A 21,172-nucleotide genomic window follows, 5' to 3' on the forward strand; every position below is an offset into this window, starting at 1 on the left:
AGCAGGAAAGAGTTGCAGGCATCGAATCAGGAAATGAGAGCTTGAGATAAGTTAATCGTTAAGGCTGGAAGAAGAAGAAATGTTGTGCTCCAGTTCTTCCCACAGAAGAGCTAGTATTAGAGCACTCTCTGGAAGTGAAATGTGTGGACTCACATCTCCCAAGCAAGAGAAATTTGAAGGAGTATGGTTGAGTAGTAGTCTCAAATATAAAGAAAGGGGCGTTAGCATCCCTGCTAGATGTGTTTTGAAGGAAAAAGATTCACTAATGGTGGAGACTGGAAAGGCAAAGACTTTTCCAGGGAGAGTCTGAGCTGTGGTAAGAGGTGCTGTTATTGAGCATGGGATGAAGTGCCCCAGATAAGCACAAGGCTTCTCTTACATCCATCATCTCAGTGTTTCTTGTTGGCTATTCCGTGTGGCTCCCTACTGCAAATGAGAGTTGTTTTGGAAATTGCTTCAAGTGCCTAGACATTTACCATAGGGTCTGGTTTCCGTTTCAAGTCCAAGTGGCTGAATATAGGTGTTCCAGTGCTCTGTTTTGATACTAAGTCCCTTTCTGGACTGTATCCTTGGTGCATTGCCCAGTAAAGCAAAAACTCGTTTAAAAATCAGTCTTTCATGCCAGTTTAGATCAAAAATTGTAAATGTCAGACCAAAGTGTTACTGCAGTATGTTTGTGAGAAAATTACTTCTCTGTCCTTTGAAAGGTACATTTAAGTAAGAGGAATTCTCATTATATGTAATGCTAGAAAAAATAACTGTGTGAATAACCTCCGCTCTGAAATGAAAGCATCAGAAAAGCTGAGAATTTCAAGCTGAATCTGAGTCATCTTGTTTTGCCTGCTGTGGGCAATGCATTTTCCACTGAGGATTGCCCTTTCTTACTTGGCTGCTTGATGAAGAACTATATAGTATCTAGATGACAGCAGAAATCATGTTGTGACTGGTAACTCCATATTTTTGATTTATTGTTGTTAGTCATCTTTTTTTAATTCCTAAAGGAGGAGGAGGAAAAAATCCTTTTGGCCTTTGTGGGTTTTGGCCTTGTGGGTTTTTGTTCTTAAAAAAAAAAAAAAAAAAAAAAAAAAAACAGAAGAAAAAAAAAAAGAAAAAGAAGAAACCTTTAGTGAGCAACCAGGCTCACCAGGCAGTTCAGAGGGTGTGTAGGCAGTGCACGATGTGTGTAGAGCCTCCCTGCTTTAGTCTTCCTCGTTGGAGTAGCCCTGTTAATCTAATCGCGGATTATGTTCACTTATTTTATATAAGGTAGTTGATCAGATCATCTGAAGGATTAATATCAGAGATTCCACTAGGCATGTTTTCCACTTTTTCCAACTAATCTACAAAGTAAACTAGGGTTTGACTGTATCAACAAAGGAATTAACAATGCCAAAAAGGTTTTTTTTGGAGCTTTCTTCTGAAATGTGATTGCTCCTTGAGTTGTTCCTCAGACCCCCTTCTTCTCCTAGACATACATGCATACACATATCTTTTCTGTTAGGGACTAAATGAAGGTAGTCTTCATTTTTTAACCAAACATGTTTTAGTCTATAGTCTATTATATTTTTTTGTACTTGGTATTTTTATACCTGGAACTATGCACAAAGAAATTTAATTTTCTTGTGAAGAATGAATGTTGACAAGGTTGCTTGGCCTAAGTGAGTATGGATATCATATCCAGTAGTTAACAGGCTCGTGAAGAGGGTAATTGCAGTGTTCCTGCCTTTCTGATACCAGAATGAGCCTAGCAGAGCTACAACAGACTTGACTCATTTCCAAGTCCTGGAGGATTGGGCTCCCTCCCTTACTGCAAGTGTAATAGATTATTATATGGCACTGTTCCCAGATAACAATACCATCCCATCTGAAAATCTGAGGTTCAGATAAGCAAAACACATTTTAAATTCATTGTTGTTCAATCTATTTAATCTCTCAATATAATAAAGTTGATAATGGCATCATGCAGAGTAGTGTACTACACACCATGGTGAAATGGTCACCTTTTGGAATTGTTTTATTGGAAATCAATAGCACTTCCGCAGTTGCTTTATTTTTAAAGTCTTTGGAAGTTTAGCAAGTTACCGTTATCCAAAATAGATTTTTATCTGTCTTCTGGAGAAATAAATGGTGATTCTCGGAAAAGGAGCTAGCATTTCATTTCAATGGGAGTTGGATACATGCCTCTTAGAGCTGCACTTAATAGTAGCTTCCACGGTGACTAAATGAACCTGGGAAGCATTGAAAAAACAACTGTAAAATTTAAAATTGTGAGTTGGGAAATGAGCACCAGCTTGGAAATACAAAAGCCCTTCAAATTGTGAGTTGGGAAATGAGCACCAGCTTGGAAATACAAAATCCCTTCATCGCTGCTGCTGGTTGTTGGATCAGCTCCCCCCTTTCAGTGCAGTATTATTTCTACTGAGATAACAAGGGCGGGTTGGTTTCCTTCAGGTCAGAATGCGATGTCACATACTTAAACTTTACTCTTTAGGTTAATGAAAATCTGGTATCGGTGCCAGTGTGCCCGGGATTTATCAGTGCTCAGGTAGATCCGTGCCTGACCACAGCCACCAAAATGTGCAGCTGCTGCTGAAGTCAGTAATAGGTAGCTTGCATCTCCTGTCTTTTCCTGTTCATCTCCCTAGCCCTGGACCAGTTATTTGTGAGCAAACAGCTGAGGTATTACAGTAAATGCCAGTATGGATTGTGCCAGGGAAGGGAGTGTGATAAAATTGTGTATAGAAGTGCTTGAAGAATTGGAAAGTTGGGGAGAAAACACAAAATTTGACTGTCATATTTTGTTGGCATTAAAATGAAACAAAATCAAGCAGCCCTTCCCCCAAGTTTTCTCTCTTATATAAAAGAGGCAGAAATCCTAAGGTGCTAAATAAAAGCTGCTTAGTCTGTAGTGGTTGCTGAGCTTAGTGTTGGTCATAATACACGAACAGGGCACAATGTCAGCAGCCCACGGCACTAGCTGTGCAGCTTCTATACAAGAAAAGTTCTGTCCAAGGGCAAGATATGAATGTTGTGGGGTTGGGTCTGGTTTTGCCTTGTCATTTGGACACAATTTGGATGTGCCATGCTGAATTTGAGCCTTCTGCAACGCCTTCCCCCATCGCAAAATCAACCCCATGATTGATTCAGCCACTTACTTGAAAGCAGTTTTCCTACAGGATTTATTTTGCATACTTGGGTTTGGTTGATTCTTTTATAGCTGAAATGTTGTGTTACATAAGAAAAATGAAGTAATTCTGCAGTAAAATGATGTAAATAAAAAGGTTTTTAAGTCTATTGTGAAAGCTTCTCTCTCTGTCAAGTCGCACATAATTATCTGAGCTCTGCATAGGATCATCATTGGGTTGCTGTGCTGTCTCCTTCCATGCAATTCCTGCTCCAACTGCTGCTCCAAATGCTCTTAAGGAAGATGGCATGAGACTTGCTGGCACGATGGGAGGGTACACATGGGTCCTCATGTGCTCATCTGTGCTTGGCTGTCATCTAGCAGCCGCTTTAGATGAGATGCACGTTTTCAGTTCTGCTTTCAGTACGTTGTTCTGATGCAAAGATCCACTCGTTGACCCAGAAAGGCGGAAGACACCTGAAATCGGGAATCATGCAAAGAAACCTGACACAGCGTCTGTGAGGGGAAAAAAAATAACATCCTTTTTCATCCTGTGGTCGCTGCTTAACAGATGATAATTTTAGAAACGGGTTTGGATCAATTCTGCCTCTCAAACATCAATTTGATGCCCCAAATTCCTAATGCACTGCTAGTATTTATAGTTACCCTGCAGCATCAGTGATAAATGCAAATTTTTCCCCTGTATTGAAATAAAAAAAAGAAAATAAAGTAGGATTAATCATTGTCTGAAACAGTACAACTTAATGCTATCTAAAAATCTTACTCATACAATCAAATTTAAGCTTTTTAATTATTTTAAAACCGATTAATATTTCTGACCTGATTTGTTGGTGAGCCTTTAATCTTGTATGCTAGACTGTACTTGAGAAAAAAAGGACTTGAATTCCTGCTCTGAATTGCAGTAGAATATTGGGAAGTTTAGAGGTGAGCTTGTATTTTGCAGTTATTTTCTTCCAGTTACTCTAGTATCATGTGTAAGCATCTTGGAAAGCTTTTCCTTTCTAAAAATACAAGTGTGGTTAAAACCAGTGATGTGTCTTATATTTTTTCACCCTTCAGGTGTACCATACCTAAACCGATGAGAACTTCCAGAAATTTCTGTTCTATTTATCAGCTTATTGATATCTGAAATTAATGATCAAGTGGAGTTTTTTTTATTTATTTTTTAACAGATTGAAAGACACGACAACTGTGCATATGACTACTTGGAAATTCGAGATGGAACAAATGAAAACAGTCCTTTGATTGGACACTTTTGTGGCTACGACAAGCCTGAAGATATTAGATCTACCTCTAATACCCTGTGGATGAAGTTCGTTTCTGATGGAACAGTTAATAAAGCAGGGTTTGCTGCTAACTTTTTTAAAGGTAAATGGTAAAGAGTGTTTTGGGAGTTGAGATCTGCTTATCATTTGGTCCTGTAGTAGAAGAATTATGATAGGATGTAGTTTTTTAATGTTCTCATCTTACAAAAATCAGTCCTGTACTATCTTCAATATACTTTAATTGTAATTGTAACTTTATCAAATCAAAAAGGTGGAATTATTTCAGCTTCCTTGTAAAATATATACAGAAAAAGGACATTCAATGAAGAGTCATATTTAATGCTTTTTTTTTCTGCTCTTGTGAGATTTACACAGTTTAGCTTTAAATCACTTCTGAAACAGATCTGATCTCACCAAATGTTTTCTGCATTTATTATGTTGTTGAGCATTGAATGAAATAGTATAATCACAATAGGTCTTTGCTAGGCTGGTAGCAGTGATGTGGCCCTTGTGTTGCCCTTGGCGTACAAGTGACCACCTGGACCCACCGGCTCCCTTTGAGCCACAAGCTAAGGGTTGTCTCACCCTAATTGTTAGGGATTTTCTCACCCTAATCATCACTTTTCTATGGCCAAATTAAAACATTGAAGGTTGCACATGCAATAGTGGGAGCATGCTTTTATTCTCAAGAAATTACTGGCCCTGGTGCAAGGTTTTAACATTTTAGGAATATTTCAACAATGAATCTCATGGGCATCCTTTATAGTTAGTAGCGAAAATAAATTATTCCTTTCCTCCCCCATCCCTGTTGCGTCTTGTTCACTTTAATATCAGTAGAATGAAAACCTGGGATTTGAGGATTCTGTTAATCCGTTTTTGAGTATGAATTCGGGATAATGCAGGAATTGATTCTGTAGGAGATGAAGTGCCCTTCAAGTGACCCTGCTGTGGATTTTCAATCTTTCCTTCAGTACTTTATACAACCTTTAGATTGCTGCTTCCTAAATTATTGTATGTTGGGAACAAAGTGCTTATAAATTAGGTTTGCAGCTGTCAGTAGGTTTTGCTGTTTTGGGTTTTTTTTTTTTTTTTTCTTTCTTAAAATGGAACATAAGACTTTATTTTCTCCATTACAGATCTCCTTAGCATTTGAAAATGTTCTAGTCAGCAACCAGTGGGTATTGCAGCACCACATGCGTACAGCTTGTGGGGTTAATATTGCTTCAGCATTTGCAGCTGGTGATTTTTGAACACATTTTTGCCTTCTTCCCCCTCTTGGCAGAGGAAGATGAATGTGCCAAACCTGACAACGGTGGTTGTGAGCAGCGCTGTGTAAATACCCTGGGCAGTTACCAGTGCGCCTGTGATCCTGGCTATGAACTTGGTCCTGACAAAAAGAGCTGTGAAGGTACAGTACCACCAGTACCAAACAGTGCCGGTTTGCAGTATTTTAAAGCTTAGAGTGTTCTGGCCTGAGGGAAACGAGGCCCCTCTCCTATGCTGAACAGTGTGAGAACTATGGAGCCCAGCTGGGAATAGGGATGCTCCCTTTTAAGCAGCAATACTGCTTAAACACTTGAAGTGCAGTCTCCTTCCCTATGTAAAGAGAGAATTATCAGCATAGCCGTGTGCCCCTACTTAGAATATTTAATTATCCCTCTGATTACTTCCGACTGTAGTGCTGTGACTGGGGGACTTTCTGGTTTGAAAAGCAGATTCCCTTTTTCTAGCTGAAAAATCAAAAATCCCCCCAGGTCCAATCAGTTTGTGGACTTCTCTTGGAGGAAACAAGTTCTAAATTTCAGGGTGAGCAAAACTGGTTTGAATAGTAGTTTAGAGAAATAAAATGCCCACAAATGTGAGGCTGAGCAAATATAGCATTGGAAGAAGACAAGCTTTTGCATGCTCTGCATATTTCATATTGAAGAGAAAAAGGAAAAGCTCTTGATCATTACATAGCAATAGTTGTTTGATTTTTATTTCCTAAACAGTAAATTCAGGAATAGCACAAATTACTCTCAGTTCATCAGATTGTGCTTCAGTAGTAAGTGGAGTTTGAAAAGGGAAGTGCTCTCTATTACGGTATCCTGTAGTTTGGGGTTCTTTAGATGTTACCCACTTTTTTTTTTTTCCTCTCCAAATCTCTGGCTTTGCAGTCATGGTTTGTCACAATTTGGGATATTTTTGCTTTTTTTTCTTTGTAGAGTTGACCTCTTTTTTTTTTTTTCTTAGTTTGGTTTTTGCTGGGGAGGGGGAAGGGGGAAGAGACAAGGTGTGGATGATCCAAAATTTTTGGTGTGATAGATGCAGCTCTCAACAAGCCCCTTATTCCTCTGCCCGCCTCAACTCTAAGAGCAAGCGCCTTGAAAAAACAAGGTGTTACAGAGAAGTGGGTTGTGTTAGATGTCTGCAGAGAAGGCAGAGTGCAGAAAATGAGGCTAATCTAATAGGGGCCATCAGGCAGAGGTAGGTCCTTTGATCATCAGCCCAAGTTTATGTAAGGAATTTGGCTTAGTCTGCCTGATGCTATGAGTCAGAATACTAGGGAAGATCAGAAGCCTTTCAGAAAACTCTTCCCTCTGCCTCCCCAAAGCTCCCGGGACTCAGAAGGGCCCTGGCAAAGGGAGGAGTCGTTCTGAGGACATATGGAGCACAAATCCTGAGCTGTCCCACACGATGTAGCGCTCTATGTAGGTATTAACTTGGATTCCCGAGTTACAATTCCTGTGTTGTCACAGCCGGCGTTCCAGCCAAGTTGTGGTTTGGGAATCTGAGAGGTGGCTTAGCTGTTTTATTTCACACATAGTGCCAGATTGAAAGCCTCTAACTCCAAAACTCTGCTCCATAAGTCATTGCAGTGTTGGCATGTACTGGAAATTTCTTCATGTTTGGCTGACTCAAATCTTCCTTGATGCCACACTGTATGGGGAAAGACCTTAACAATTTGTCAGTACTTCCATGTTTCCCAGCATTATCTCAAATAGCCAGTTCTTAGTTATGTTCAAATATGCATTCAGCTTTAATACATGGAAGGAGGAGGAGGCTCTGCCTCCAGTGATCAGCTCCTTATAAAGAGATTTGTGGAAGATTTCCACTGCTCTCACAGTACCATAATGGTACAAATGCAGCTGAGTGTTGCTGAGCATCCCTGCAAATCTCATTACTTTCTCATCCCCCACCCCCTGTGCAAAAAGGTTTTTTTTTTCTCCACAGGTGCAAAAGATTAATGTTTGTTCTTTGCTCTCTGAAGTGCATTCACACACAAAGTGCACTATTGTTCTAGCGTACAGCAAAGACCTATTCCCAAATTTACGTTGGAAGTACGTTTCCTCAATTATTTGAGCATCCGTAGTTCAGTAAAAGCAATTCCGACTGAATGATAGGTGGTAGCTATCCCAGAGAAGTGACCCTCTCTAGTGGCTAAGGGGAGGCATAACAGTATGAGCTGAGGCAGGTAGAGCTGATTCTGGATCAATATCCAAGCAAAGGAGCTGGGAAAATGAGCAGTGCATCTTAAGCAGGCTGTGTGCCAGCACATGGGGTGGGCAAGGTCCTTGGGCAGGCCCTGAGGTCAGGGGACTTGCATGGGGAAGGTTGCTGGAGAAGGGAAGAGAAGGGAAAGGAATGGATGCGATAACGTCTTATGCAGTCCTGAAACTTGTCATAGAATCATAGAATCATAGAATGCTTAGGGTTGGAAGGGACCTCTAGAGATCATCTAGTCCAACCCCCCTGCATACGCAGGGACACCTAGAGCACGTGGCACAGGACTGCATCCAAGCGGGTTTTGAAGATCTCCAGAGAAGGAGACTCCACAACCTCTCTGGGCAGCCTGTTCCAGTGCTCTGTCACCCTCACTGTTAAGAAATTTTTCCTTAAGTTCCTATGGAATTTTTGATGTTTCAGTTTCCGGCCATTTCCTCTAGTCCTATCAGTGGCCACCACTGAAAAGAGACCATCCCCGTCCTCTGCACTCCCTCCCTTGAGGTATTTATATACACTGATTAGATCCCCTCTCAGCCTTCTCTTCTCCAGGCTGAACAGGCCCAGCTCCCTCAGCCTCTCCTCATAGGGCAGATGTTCCAGGCCCCTGATCATCCTTGTAGCCCTCCGCTGGACTCTCTCCAGCAGCTCCACATCCCTCTTGTACTGTGGAGCCCAGAACTGGACACAGTACTCCAGATGCGGCCTCACCAGGGCTGAGTAGAGGGGCAGGATCACCTCCCTCGACCTGCTGGAGACGCTCTTCTTAATGCAGCCCAGGATCCCATTGGCCTTCTTGGCCACGAGGGCACACTGCTGCCTCATGGTCAACTGTCCCTGTCCCCAACCCTGTGAGCTATTCCAGACAGGGGCCCTCTCTTTTTGCTCACACCAAGTGTGACAAAGCGAGATGCTGATTAGTCCATCTGGGCATTGCAGCAACGTAAGGAAGGAGGGAATTGCCTCTCCTCAATGTGCTTCTGTTTATGGTAAAATACTGTTTCGGTGCAGGAATAAAGCTCTCCCTGTTGATTTTACAGCTGCTTGCGGAGGACTTCTGACAAAGCTAAATGGGACCATAACCACGCCAGGGTGGCCCAAAGAATATCCTCCAAACAAAAACTGCGTGTGGCAGGTGGTTGCCCCAACGCAATACCGAATTTCGATGAAGTTTGAGTTTTTTGAGCTAGAAGGGAATGAAGTAAGTAACCATGGGCAAAGAGCTTTACGGTCCATTATACATTAAATGGTTCCATGAGTATTCAAAAATAGATGTTGTCTAATAGCCCTTGCTATCTGTTCACTGACAATTTCCTTAGAAATTCTTGTTTTCATTTGGAGGCTGTTTCTGGATTCTTTCAAAATGAAAATGGAGTGAATAGCTCTCTTATAAATGTCATCTAAATGTATATGTATTACACGAAATTTGAAAGAAATGTTCTCTGCTGAATCTCAGCTGACTTTTTTCATCAACAAAGGAAAACAGAACAAATGGCTGAGACATACTGGAAAGAATTCAAGAGAAGAAAATTTGGGAGAACCAAATCATACTGAAAGAATAGGGCTACAAAGGATAAATAAAAGATTTGGTTGGTGGTGAAGGAGCATTTAAATCACAAGCATCTCAAGGGTGAATATTTAAAACGGCAAAGGCACATTTACAGCAGGACCAGAATTAAGGCACAGTGGAATGATATCAGTATATGAAAAAAGACGTTTTTCTGAAAATGAATCAATTTGGAGCATATCTCAGTGGCTGTATCATATGCACATTTAAAAACTATTGCACAGCGCAGACCGCCAAACCTGGGCCTGAAGTGGCAAAAGCTGGTGTGTATGAATAAAACAACACAGCCATGGTGCTTGCTCAAATACATGCCAAAATTATGTAAAATTATTATATATACACACACACACGTATGTTATTTATTATTCATAATGTGTCCTGAAGTCCTTCCAGCCTGCTTGTAATGATTTGTAATGTTACAGTCATGCCCTGCTAAACTCCTTGTGAGAACTGCAAAATCTTTCACAGATACTAAGGAATAAAATCTTTAAAAATCCCACAGAATTGAAACTGAATTATCATTGGACTGGATTATAAAATGCACTTTCTTAGTATACAAGCCAGATTTGCAAGTAGGCGCCTGAGATGTAAGGAAGTTTTCTAAGGTCATGCAATGCATAACTTCAGCAGATATAAACAAACAAAAAACACACACAAAAATGTGTTATAAAACATATATGTTTTTATATTATATGAATGTACTTTGAATGAATTGCTGCTTTCCAGTTCTGCAGAGTATAAAACAATTCCAGTAATGATGAAAATTTAATCATCTTCAGATAGAATGTATTATAGCCTAAAAAAGAGAAAACACTGAAGATAATTTAATAATTCATAGGTAGAGAGAGCAACAAATGCCAAAATATCATTTTATATTGTTCCCTTGCAGCTCCCTGACATTTCTTTTATGACTATAAATACTGTGATTTTTAAAATATAAGTTAGATTTAATGGAAAATCTAAGCTCTGCATGAATCCTCCTAGGCACTGGTTTTTCTTAAGTTATTAGTTGCAGACAACTGGGACATTTTTGATTAAATGATTGATAGTTGAGCCTAAGAAGCTTAGAAGTTTTGTGAGTAGATGGCTTTATGTTGTTGAAGGGATTATACATTGCAAATATTATCATGGTAGTGGCCTTGCATAAGACCTTTCTTTTACATTGTGTTATTCACTTTATTTTTAACCTTTTAGTACAAATCACATGCTTTAGCCTTCCTAATTATAACTGTGCTACTGTTAAAGATGTGGCTGTTTTAATCATGCAGGTGATATATTCATAAATAAATGTCTATGCCTTACGTTATAGTAAAAGCCTCAATTGTAAGTTTCTAAATGAAAAATCATAAATTTTGTTTAAGCTATAAGGTGCAAACAGTGTTTATACACGCTGGGTACTTGGTTTATAATGCCAAGATAGTTAAAATTCTTGAAGGCGAATATTTTCAGATATTAGTGCAATGTCACTGGAACTTTTTAACTTCACTGGAAAACGTATTAAGCATTATAAACATTAGATAATAAAGATTTTCAAAAGTGTGTACTTTTGAACCTTAATATGTATTGCAGATATGCATTAGTGACCTACAGATTGGCTTACACAAAGTGGGTGAGCATTTCTAAGTGGTTACAGGTGTTTTTGTGGGCTCAGGAAAAGTGAAGAAAAAAGCATTACCAGCTAATTAAGTAGCATATGTCAGTCAAATTCTTGCATTTGTGATGATTTTTCTCAGGTTTGCAAGTACGACTACGTGGAGATCCGCAGTGGCCTTTCCTCTGATTCCAAACTGCACGGTAAATTCTGTGGTACAGAAGTGCCTGAAGTGATCACCTCCCAGTACAACAACATGAGAATTGAGTTCAGATCTGACAACACCGTGTCAAAAAAAGGCTTCAAGGCTCACTTCTTTTCAGGTAGAGAAAATCCACTTGTGTTGCCTGTCTAGATGCAGTGTGTCCTGCTCAGGAAAGGGAATGGCCTTTTACTGCACAGGTTTTCTTGCAGCTTTAACCTTGTTGCATTTATAACAGCATAAGCCACGCTTAAAATACCATTCTGGATTGAAGTGCCTACTGGAGTAGAAAGCATAGGGGACACATGTATGTTGTTAAACAACAGCAGAGGTAAGTATGTTTTGAGAGATGAGAGGTAAAGAAAAGTAAATTTATTAACATTTCTAAATTTCTGTTAGATTCCTTTTTGTCCCAAGTTTTATTCCTGATTTTTTTCAAAAGCTGGTTGTAATGACATGAACTACATGCTCTGTCCATATGTGCTTTTTTCACTCAGATTTCTTAATATATTGTGTTAGTTATGAATTACCACATTCTACTAGAACATTTGTTTAGCATTATAGGATTGTTCTTGCCAAACTTTGCTGCTCTTAATGTTTTGCAGAAGAAAAGAGCCTAAGACCTTGCTCCTGTACAAACTTGTGTATATGTTTAATTATAAGTGCAATCTCACTGAGGCAGATCAGATCTGCAGCAGTGGATCTGCTGCTTTGAGGGCAGGTACTATTGAAATTAGGCACAAAAAAAAAGCTGAAAATGCAAGGAAATCCTTGTAAGGTTTTTTTTTTTTTTTTTGCCATTACTCTCTGAGACTAGGTTATAATAATCTCGGTGATTAGTACTTATATTTTGCTGAGTGGTTTTCTTTTGTATTTATGCTCACATATGCATGGAGGTATGTTATCTTGTCTTAAACAACCTTCCCACAAAGCCAGGATTTGAATTTTGCCCCAGGTTTCCTGATAGCAATCCAAAATCTGAATTGTGAGAATCTCCATTATGTTTAGCATGTAGCAAAATGTATTACTATGCACTGCTATTAGTGCTCATTAGCTTCCATGTTTTGTCATCAAAGCAAAAATGAAAATGCTCTTTCTTTAGAAAGCTTAACTGATGAATTGACTGACAAAGTAAAGTAACGTGAATCAGTAATTAATACTGCTTAGAAAGTGGGGAAAATGTCAGGACAAGCAATTTGAAGATTTGCAACTTGCATTTTTTTTCCTTGTTGTGTTATTTTTAAAAAAAATAGATAAAAGGTGAAAGTAGATGATTTATGTCATGCAAAGCAATTAACAAACACTTATCTCCTCTAAAACTTTTCTTTCTTCCCCTTTCCCTGCCCCCCCCTAAAAAAAGCATGTTTTGTTGAGCATAATACTTTAGATCTATTTTTTTTATATAGTGATGCCTTTAACTCATAGAAGTTTTATTTTATTTGTAAAATGACATTTTAAATTAGCGGGAAGTTTTTGAGGTTTACTGAGTATTTATAGTAAATAGCTACACACTACAACTGTTGAGCTTCTTCTTAGAAACACTTATATAACTCTTGACCTCATGTAGGCTTAGTAGTGCAGGAGGAATTGTCATGTAGTATATTTTTTTTTAACAAGCATTAACTATTGAAATGTTCCATTTTGAAATATATCCTGGAAATGAATTTTTTCTTAAATATGTTTTCTGTTTCCACAATGTTTTGCCAGGTAAGGTTGGCAAAAATAGCCTCTTGATTTGTAAACTTTGTAGTTCATATATTATGGTTTATGGATCTGCTGAATATTTATGCATTTAAATTCAGTGAAATTCTGATTTTCTTTGAAGTGATACTTGATTTTCTTTGGTCTTTTAGTGCTTGTTTAAATGATTTATTTACTATTATGAGCGTTTTCTGGAAAGAAATCAGGCCAGTTCTATGTGTTGGAGAAGGACTTGGCTATAATGCCTGGGGTTCAGTGGGCTGCAGTTCTAATTACCTCCCTTCTCTTGTCCATTTCTGAGTGAAATGCTCTTAAAATTTTTCTTCCCCTAGATGAAAACAAGTTTTTTATCTGGTAATGTAAAAAAAAAGTCTTTTTAAATCACTCCATTGATTACCAAAATAAATTAATGAGTTAGGATAAGCCTGAAATATTTTTTTAATTAACAGAAATCTGTGATGTGTCCTGAGTACGGAATAATCTGTTTCTAATTCCTTTCAAACAAAGCTAATTTGGTGCAAATAGTGTTTTTCTACAAGTATATAATTGTACTGTATGTTTCATAATGTATTTATGCCATAATCCCATTTCATATGAGTTCAGCTACTCTGCATTTTGCTTTTGTTCTTTCTGGTTTCTATTCTGGTTGTTACTGTTTTTAGCAGATACTTTTCTTCTACATTATCTGGCTTTTCCTTTTTGACAGCATTTCCTCATCAAAACAAATTTTGTGATGCTTGACACCAGATCAAACTTTTGATCTTAAAATGCATAAAAAAAAGAGATTGTTATCTGTGAATAGTTCATCAGTCACAAATCTCCTTGCTATTAGAAAACATAAATGTAGGGGTAAACGTATTTTAATATGAACATAGTGTGCTATTTGTCCATCAGTTAAGAATGACAAATGGAGCTGAGTCTTCACCATGGCTTTTGGGAATTGATAGTTGATCACTACATGTTCTCTTTTGCCTCTTTATACGTTTGTCTTCATGAGCCAGTTATTATAGAACTGTGCATGGGGAAATACATATTGTTAGTTCTCAACGTACAAGATACTTCCTAGAAGTCTTTTATGCATTTTGTTAATTAAATATTAATATAAACAATTGAAAACAACTACAGATGTAAGTATTGAGGGAAAAAACGAGCAGAAAAACCACCCGTGAAAGGCATATGTGGTATGTTAGTCATGTTAGCGTTGAGATTGAATGGTGGAATAGGTTCTTTCAACGCAGTCGAGGAAGTTTTGGAAGTTTTTGCCTGTTTTGGTGGTGGACTGCATGGCTGGGCCTGCACTTGAGGACATGTGGCCCAGCTCCAGCTCAGAGGAGTGAACACAGGTTTTTTGGTGATCGAAGCCCACTGTGATCAACTGTGAATGCAAACAGCGACACAGGGCAACAGACCACCTGCATGAAAAAGGCATTTGCATTCATATATTCATATAAGAAAGCACATGATTGCATTTTTGGCTGTAAAATGGTGTTAACAGCCATCCAGGTGCTTTTGGAAAGTGAGTTTTTTTTTTTTTTTCATTCTGTAAAATTGACCTTTGATGGGACAAATCTCAAGAAAGCTCTGTTTGTGAGCAGCCCAAGGCATCTACGTTGTGTGAACATAAACCACTTTCATTTGCAAGGACCAAGGCCTAGAGTGTAATGAGATATATATATATTTTTTTCTTCAATTGTTTTGTTAAAACTTTTTGGAATTCTTCTAAACTGCAAGCTTCCAAAAGAATGTTTTGTTCCTTCTCATGCTTTTCTCCCTTTCACTCTTTTGTGGTGTTTTCAGAAAAAAAAAAAAAAAAAAAGAAAAAAAAAGAAAAAGTAACCCTAATCATTTCTCTTAATAGGGCTTATAGATAGTGGTATGATTACTCATTAGCAACATAAACTGCTTCCATTTATCACCAGCTTTAGAATTATTTTTGTGTGTTCAATAAACGTGTTTCTTTTGCATGGTCGTTCAGAAGAGACGTGGTGTTCTGGTGCAATGTGGAGATGGATTTTGTTGGGACGCTTCTGGGTTGATGATTCTTTGAGCAGTTAAAAAGAGAACATTAAAATATTTCTAGCCTTGAGCAGATTTGTGTTGGAGCACAAACTCATCTCTGGTGCCATCCTGGTACGTTTTTTTTCCTACAGACAAGAAAGCTGCCTGCAAAGAGAAAATTTTTGTTTTTGAATCTTGCAAGGACTTGATACAGGTCCCTTCAGGCCGAGTACGTATTATTGACAGACTGGGGGCCTCTGAGGGTCTCAGAGGTACGACCATTTGTATCTGAACGATTAAAATCTAACAGTTTGTTCAGAATGGATCTTTCCCTGTTCTGACTACTGAAATTAGAAAAGAAAGTATCCATTCAAAAACGGGAGACTCGTTTCCATCTGTCATCGTAACAAATGGCTTTGTTTTTACATGGCAAAACATTTGTTTCTGTAACTAATACGGACTAATTGTTTTTTCATGAGTTTGGAAACTGGGTAACCGAGTTGACAGAAAGTCTGTTCTGACTTACGAAGTGTGAGGAAGGCTCGTTCAACAGTTGCATCCTTGATTAACCTTGGACGAGTAATTCTTGCTGTTTAAGTACATCTCAAAGCTTCTCCCTTGTACCTTCTGTCCATTGTTTTATTTAAATTTTATCTTGAAGAGACTGAATGCAGGTCTCTGTTTAGTCTCTTCAGAGGTTATTTTACAGAATGCAAACATCTTTAATGTTAGAGTACATTTCTCTATTTTCACACAACTTGGAAGGCGAAAATGGAGAGGGCTGTTATTTAGCATTTGTGAATCTCAACTGTACTGGAATGTCCAACCTGAATGCATTTTGAGCTTGCCTTCCATATATTTTGTTATTTTTTTAGAAAACTAGGAACTAATATTTAGGAGGGGAAATATTGAAGATCTTTGTTCATATTGCATATAATTTCTCGTTTGCTTGTTACTAGTCTTCACTTGCAACCTGAAATTTATGATGGCGCTTGCTTTTGTAAAGATAAGAAAGGCATTAAAAGTTTTGCTTGAAATTAAATAGATTTACTACTTCAGCTTTGGACTCATATTTCCAAGTGCATAAATAGTATACTGCAGAGCTTTTATGCTGCTTTCATCATCACGGCAATAACTAATATAAGCCTTTAAATGGTTCTAGGAGTTACATGTGCTTGCTGACTGTTTCTTAGCCCTCAGATCTGTTTGCATCCATGGAACACTTCCAAGCACCTTCAGTGCAAACAGATTTGAGATTGACAGCTCATAAAAAATGCAGTGGGTGCTCGGGTTTGGCTTGCAGGATTTTTCTGTAAATACATGCCAACATCCTATGCTACAAGCTGATTTTTACTGAAAGACCTGCAGGTCAATGAAAAAATGTCAAATGTCTCAAACATTTTGGTGAATGGAGCACTGATGTGCATGCGATTGCAGTGCAGAGTATCTTTGTCATGTTGTGGAATGGACAGGGAGAAAAATGCACAAGTAACACAACAATCAGAGACTTAAATTATCCGTGCTTGCTTGTAACCTATAGAAATTCTCACTTGCCCACTAAAGCCTGAAACTGCATGTTACCTTGTTGGGAGATAAGGCTTGACTTTCCAAGATATGTGCAATTGAAGGAGATGGGTGCTCTACATTCCAGACCCTTGGGATGACCATAATTTCTTTGCTTTTTTTCCTCTCATCTTTCTTTTGCATATTAAAATGGCAAGTTAATAAGGCACACTTTTTTTCCAATGTGTGAGTTATATATGTATATATGCCTGGATTTGTATGGATGTGGGTACACATATGCATATATGTATATACATATATATGTGTGTTTACATGCCAGGAGTAGTCTGCCAGTTTAAATAGACCAACCTTGCCTAAAATGACAACAGCTGAATGACATAGAAGGGTGGCAGCTGAGGCCTCTTGCTAAAATGACAGCTTGTTAATCTAGTTTGGCTTTTCTCCATGCAATGAATTTGTATCTGTTTAATGCAGGTCATATTTCCTCCCCTACTCCTAGCTTTCCTTCTAACCCACTAAAAGCTCCTTTAAAGGATTTTATGTTAATAAACAGAACTGCATGCTATATTGTAGATCTCCTGAAATAATTAATGCCAGTTTCTTCTGTATGTTTTTCAATGAAATATTTGCTGCTGAGAGATTTTTAATGTGCAGATTCACTAGAAGTAAAGCACATTGTTACTTTGCTAGGAAAAAGAAACCAACTTACTGGAAAAGTGTATGTTAAATCATTCTTTTCTTAGATCTTTTATGTGCAGAGCTTGAAACCTTGTTTGGCCTAAATGTTCCTTTTAACATACGACCATTAAATTGTGGACTAGGCATAAAGTTGAAATACTTTGTCCATAAATTAAGTTCCTTTTATTTACCGAGATAAAACCAGGAATGAGTTATTTATGAAATCTTTACCAGCAAGACTAGTTGAAAGAGTAAACACTGGTAACTCTTGGCTCCTTTTTATTTTTTTCTAGCTTGTTTTACTAGTGTTCCTCTCTCCTTAAGTAAATGAAATATGTCCCATGTCTTGGCATGGAATAGAATATTTGTGCCATGGTGCAAGGTTGCAGGCCGAGCAATGGCTGGGTACAACTAGGGTGCTATAAAACTGTCGTGGTGAGAGCATTGTGCCTTAGTGGATCCTTTTCTAGACTGGACATTGCTGCAACCCTTTTTGTTTTTGGTAGCACACGCTGTCTCTGCCTGGGTTGCTCACGTGTCCCTGTCATGTGTTTCTTAGACAAGGACGAGTGCTCGAAGGACAACGGTGGCTGCCAGCACGAGTGCATCAACACCGTGGGCAGCTACGTCTGTCAGTGCCGCAACGGGTTCGTGTTGCACGAGAACAAGCATGACTGCAAGGAAGGTAAGGAATTGTAAAATTCCAGAGCTGTGGTATCTGCTATCTAATGCATTATTAAACACAGGGCTAGATTTTTCTATGGGGAAGACTGGTGATGTTGCCATAAGCTCCCACTACAGGAGTGTGTCTCCCCACGGCCAGACTGAACCAACATCCACCCTTCAGACACTGCTTTCTGGGTTTATAGAATCATAGAATCATAGAATCACAGAATGCTCAAGGTTGGCAGGGACCTCTCGAGGTCATCTAGTCCAACCCCTGCACACGCAGGGTCACCTAGAGCACGTGGCACAGGACTGCATCAATGCCCACATTCAAGTCTCTTCTTCCTATTTGCAATCTCATGGCTCCAAGAAAACAGTAGCCTCTGGTGTCTGACGCAGAATGTAGGCTATCTGTAAATGAAGTATGCAATATCATGTTAGCTACTCTAATTTCTCCAGGCTGTGTCTAGCATGGGGGTAATTTGCTAGTAGGGGTATGTCCTTGCTGACTCACTTTCATTGTCACTGAAGTTGAAATCATTTTCCTCCCCTAGAAGATTCCTGTTGAATAATTTTCTGATGCCTATAAAGTACTTAAGTTAAAAAACTAAATGCAGGAGGAGGTGAAACAGATTTTTACTTCCTGCCTTCCTTACGTTTTAGTTGTTTTATTTATTAGTAGAGAGGAACTTCTGGTGATTCAGTTATGGTGCAATGGGATGTGAATGACTAAGTTGTTCTCGGTAGATCGTTTTAGCCATTTTCCAGTTTGATGTATGTCTAGACACTATGGTTTAGTAATCGGAATAATTGCTCTGTAGCTGCAATATGGGTGTTAGTGGGAACAGATGAAACAAAATGCTTTAATACGTTTTAAAATACGTCTTGAAATTGGATTGCCAAGGTTTCTCTTATGGATTTTCATACTTGTAAGGAAAACAGAACAGGAGGAATAGCAAACTATTGCACTTTAATACTTTATATTATTTTACATTACTTATTTCCAAAAAATGGCAATCCATGGTAAACAACGGCATACATTTTGTGGCAGTTGGTTAACAAATGTGCTGGATTAGTTGCTGCAAATTGTTTGCCAAAGCGGGTGAGCATGGTGGTGCCCACCACCTTAGCTATCTCCCTAAGGATCCTTTCCACAAAGTGAGTCCTTGATTTAAAAACAAACAAACAAAAAAGTACTTTTCTGAATGGAGATTTCGAGATTAATCAAATCTGTTGTTTTTGGTACAGCTGAGTGTGAGCAGAGGATCCATAGCCCTAATGGAATCATCACGAGCCCCAACTGGCCGGACAAATATCCCAGCCGGAAAGAGTGCACGTGGGAGATCAGTGCCACCCCAGGGCAGCGAGTCAAACTGGTAAGGTTCTGCCACTCTCCCTTTATCCTTTTCTTTCGTTTCTTCCCTCAAAACTGCTGCTCACCTGAGTGCTCAAACACCTACATGATTTAGAATCTGAAATCCCCTTTTCTGTGAAAGCTTGTAGAGTCAATCTCATAACTTCAAAGATCTTCAAATTCTGTCTGATACAGCAAATTACTGTATTAATAATACTAATAAAATACTTCCACTTTATATAAATATTTTTTCTCGAACTTTCAAGCCAAATTTACGTTTACTGCTCACAGTTTACTTAACCCAGTTAAACAAGGAGAGAATTGATCTCTTCATGCTGACAAAACACAGAAATTGTGAGACTGCTTCATTTTGGGGGGAGGTTGGTATACAGAAACTAATCTTTTCTTGCAATTGCTCTCACACTGATAATCATTGAAGTCTCTTCCTGGGAAGGATAAAGTTAATCATTCTGTGTAATTAGCCTATGAAAAAATGGATAGGCACTGAAGAGTTTTTCAATGAAATGTGCAGATAAAGATGGCTTTGAAAATACATGTAGCGCAGAGAGCGGGGGAGAGATTTTCATAAACTAATCAGACAGATGTTTATAAGAGAGATTTAAGTATCCTATGCAGGCAGCTATCCATAAGTGCCACCAGCATATCTACTCAGAGCTCTACAGATAGGAAAGGCTGGATGAAGCAATATGTGACACTCCCGAGGAGCCTTCCTGCTAATGAGCCATCTAAGTGCGGATTGTATCCAAATTGGGCTAGATTTTTACAAGTGTTTGTCCCAGGAAGATGAAGTGTGACTTAATCAGATTACGGCTTACCAGGAAGCATTTAGCAGTATAGAGGAAGTTAGTAGCAACTCCTTTATTATGTCCAACTTCAAGGAAAGATAATGTGGATTTTCTCTCCAGCCTGCGCATAGTCTGCTGCTGGGAGACTGTGTCTTTTAAAAGATGACTTGTTTGGGCCTTTTAAAAGATCTAATATTAAAGTTTGCATTTCCTTTTAGAAAATTCTTTGATTCTGTTTATAATTTCTAGAAACAATTGTTAGGTTCACAATGTATTTTGGGCTTTCTTCTGTTCCTCTAATGAGAGCAAATATAACATGCATCGTTAATGAAGATAACGCTGCTTTTCTAGGTCTAGGAATCCCAGTGATAATTGAGCTCTTAAGACTAATAGGTGCCTCATATGGTGATACTGACTTTTTGTAATGATCGGATGTGAAAAATGCTAATATAATTTTCCTTTAAAAGAAAACTAAGTTCTGCAGCTGAACTGTATCTATTACTCTTATTGATTCCAATTGGCTTGACTCAATTTTATGTTTAACTATCTCCCTTGCAGTTAGTTTCTCAGCTTTTTGGATTTTTAATCCATCAGGTTTTATTTGGTTATAAATGACAATACGTACTTGGCATTGTAAAAATAAGATGGCTGCATTTAAGAGCAGCATGAGGAACTGCTGCACAGCTGGTTTTACTGCCTCGGCAGTTTCTTTTAATATAAAACACAAATTTTCTTGGGCAATGAACGTACAGCCATCGTATCCCATAACTGTCCAGTTTGCACAAGCCAAAAGTGCTATTCTGGGTTTACACGTTCGCTGTTCATATTTCCTCTAGGTCAGCTGTTAATAAAATGTCATCACATTTCATATTGGTTAGATCCCACAAGCGATTCAGTAGGTTAATCCTGCTTTGCTGTACCGGATAGAATGTGTAATTATGATATATATCTTCACTATTTGACAGTTTTTTTCCTTTTAAATATTGTTTCTTGATATCTTCGTTTTTTCTATTGAAACTCAGGTGAGTGGCTATTTATTTGGAAAGTTTATACTTAGTGTTTCATGATCTTTTATTGCTTGAAGCAGAAACTGAGTTTTCCTTGAATTTTAAATTACTTGGTATGAGACAAATATCTAGAAAGGGATGTTATTTTTCATGAAACTTTCAAGGCCTCGGCTATCTGAGGAACA

The 21,172-nt window shown here is 38.5% G+C and overlaps 1 protein-coding gene across 3 annotated transcripts in view; it reads left to right on the plus strand.

Annotated features, from left to right (window-relative positions):
• TLL1 (tolloid like 1) overlaps positions 1-21,172 on the plus strand; it is a 116,830-nt gene that overhangs the window by 88,923 nt on the left and 6,735 nt on the right. For all 3 annotated transcript variants that reach the window (XM_088528119.1, XM_088528120.1, XM_088528121.1), the window contains 6 exons: positions 4,318-4,513; positions 5,693-5,818; positions 8,934-9,094; positions 11,194-11,374; positions 17,714-17,839; positions 19,069-19,196. In XM_088528119.1, the coding sequence (XP_088384245.1) occupies positions 4,318-4,513; positions 5,693-5,818; positions 8,934-9,094; positions 11,194-11,374; positions 17,714-17,839; positions 19,069-19,196 (918 nt within the window). The remainder of the gene's footprint in view (positions 1-4,317; positions 4,514-5,692; positions 5,819-8,933; positions 9,095-11,193; positions 11,375-17,713; positions 17,840-19,068; positions 19,197-21,172) is intronic.

The sequence above is a fragment of the Tinamus guttatus genome, unplaced genomic scaffold (assembly GCF_059628265.1).
Source record: "Tinamus guttatus ecotype Peru unplaced genomic scaffold, ASM5962826v1 Tinamus_guttatus_pri_ptg000301l, whole genome shotgun sequence".
In the NCBI taxonomy this organism is placed as follows: domain Eukaryota; kingdom Metazoa; phylum Chordata; class Aves; order Tinamiformes; family Tinamidae; genus Tinamus; species Tinamus guttatus.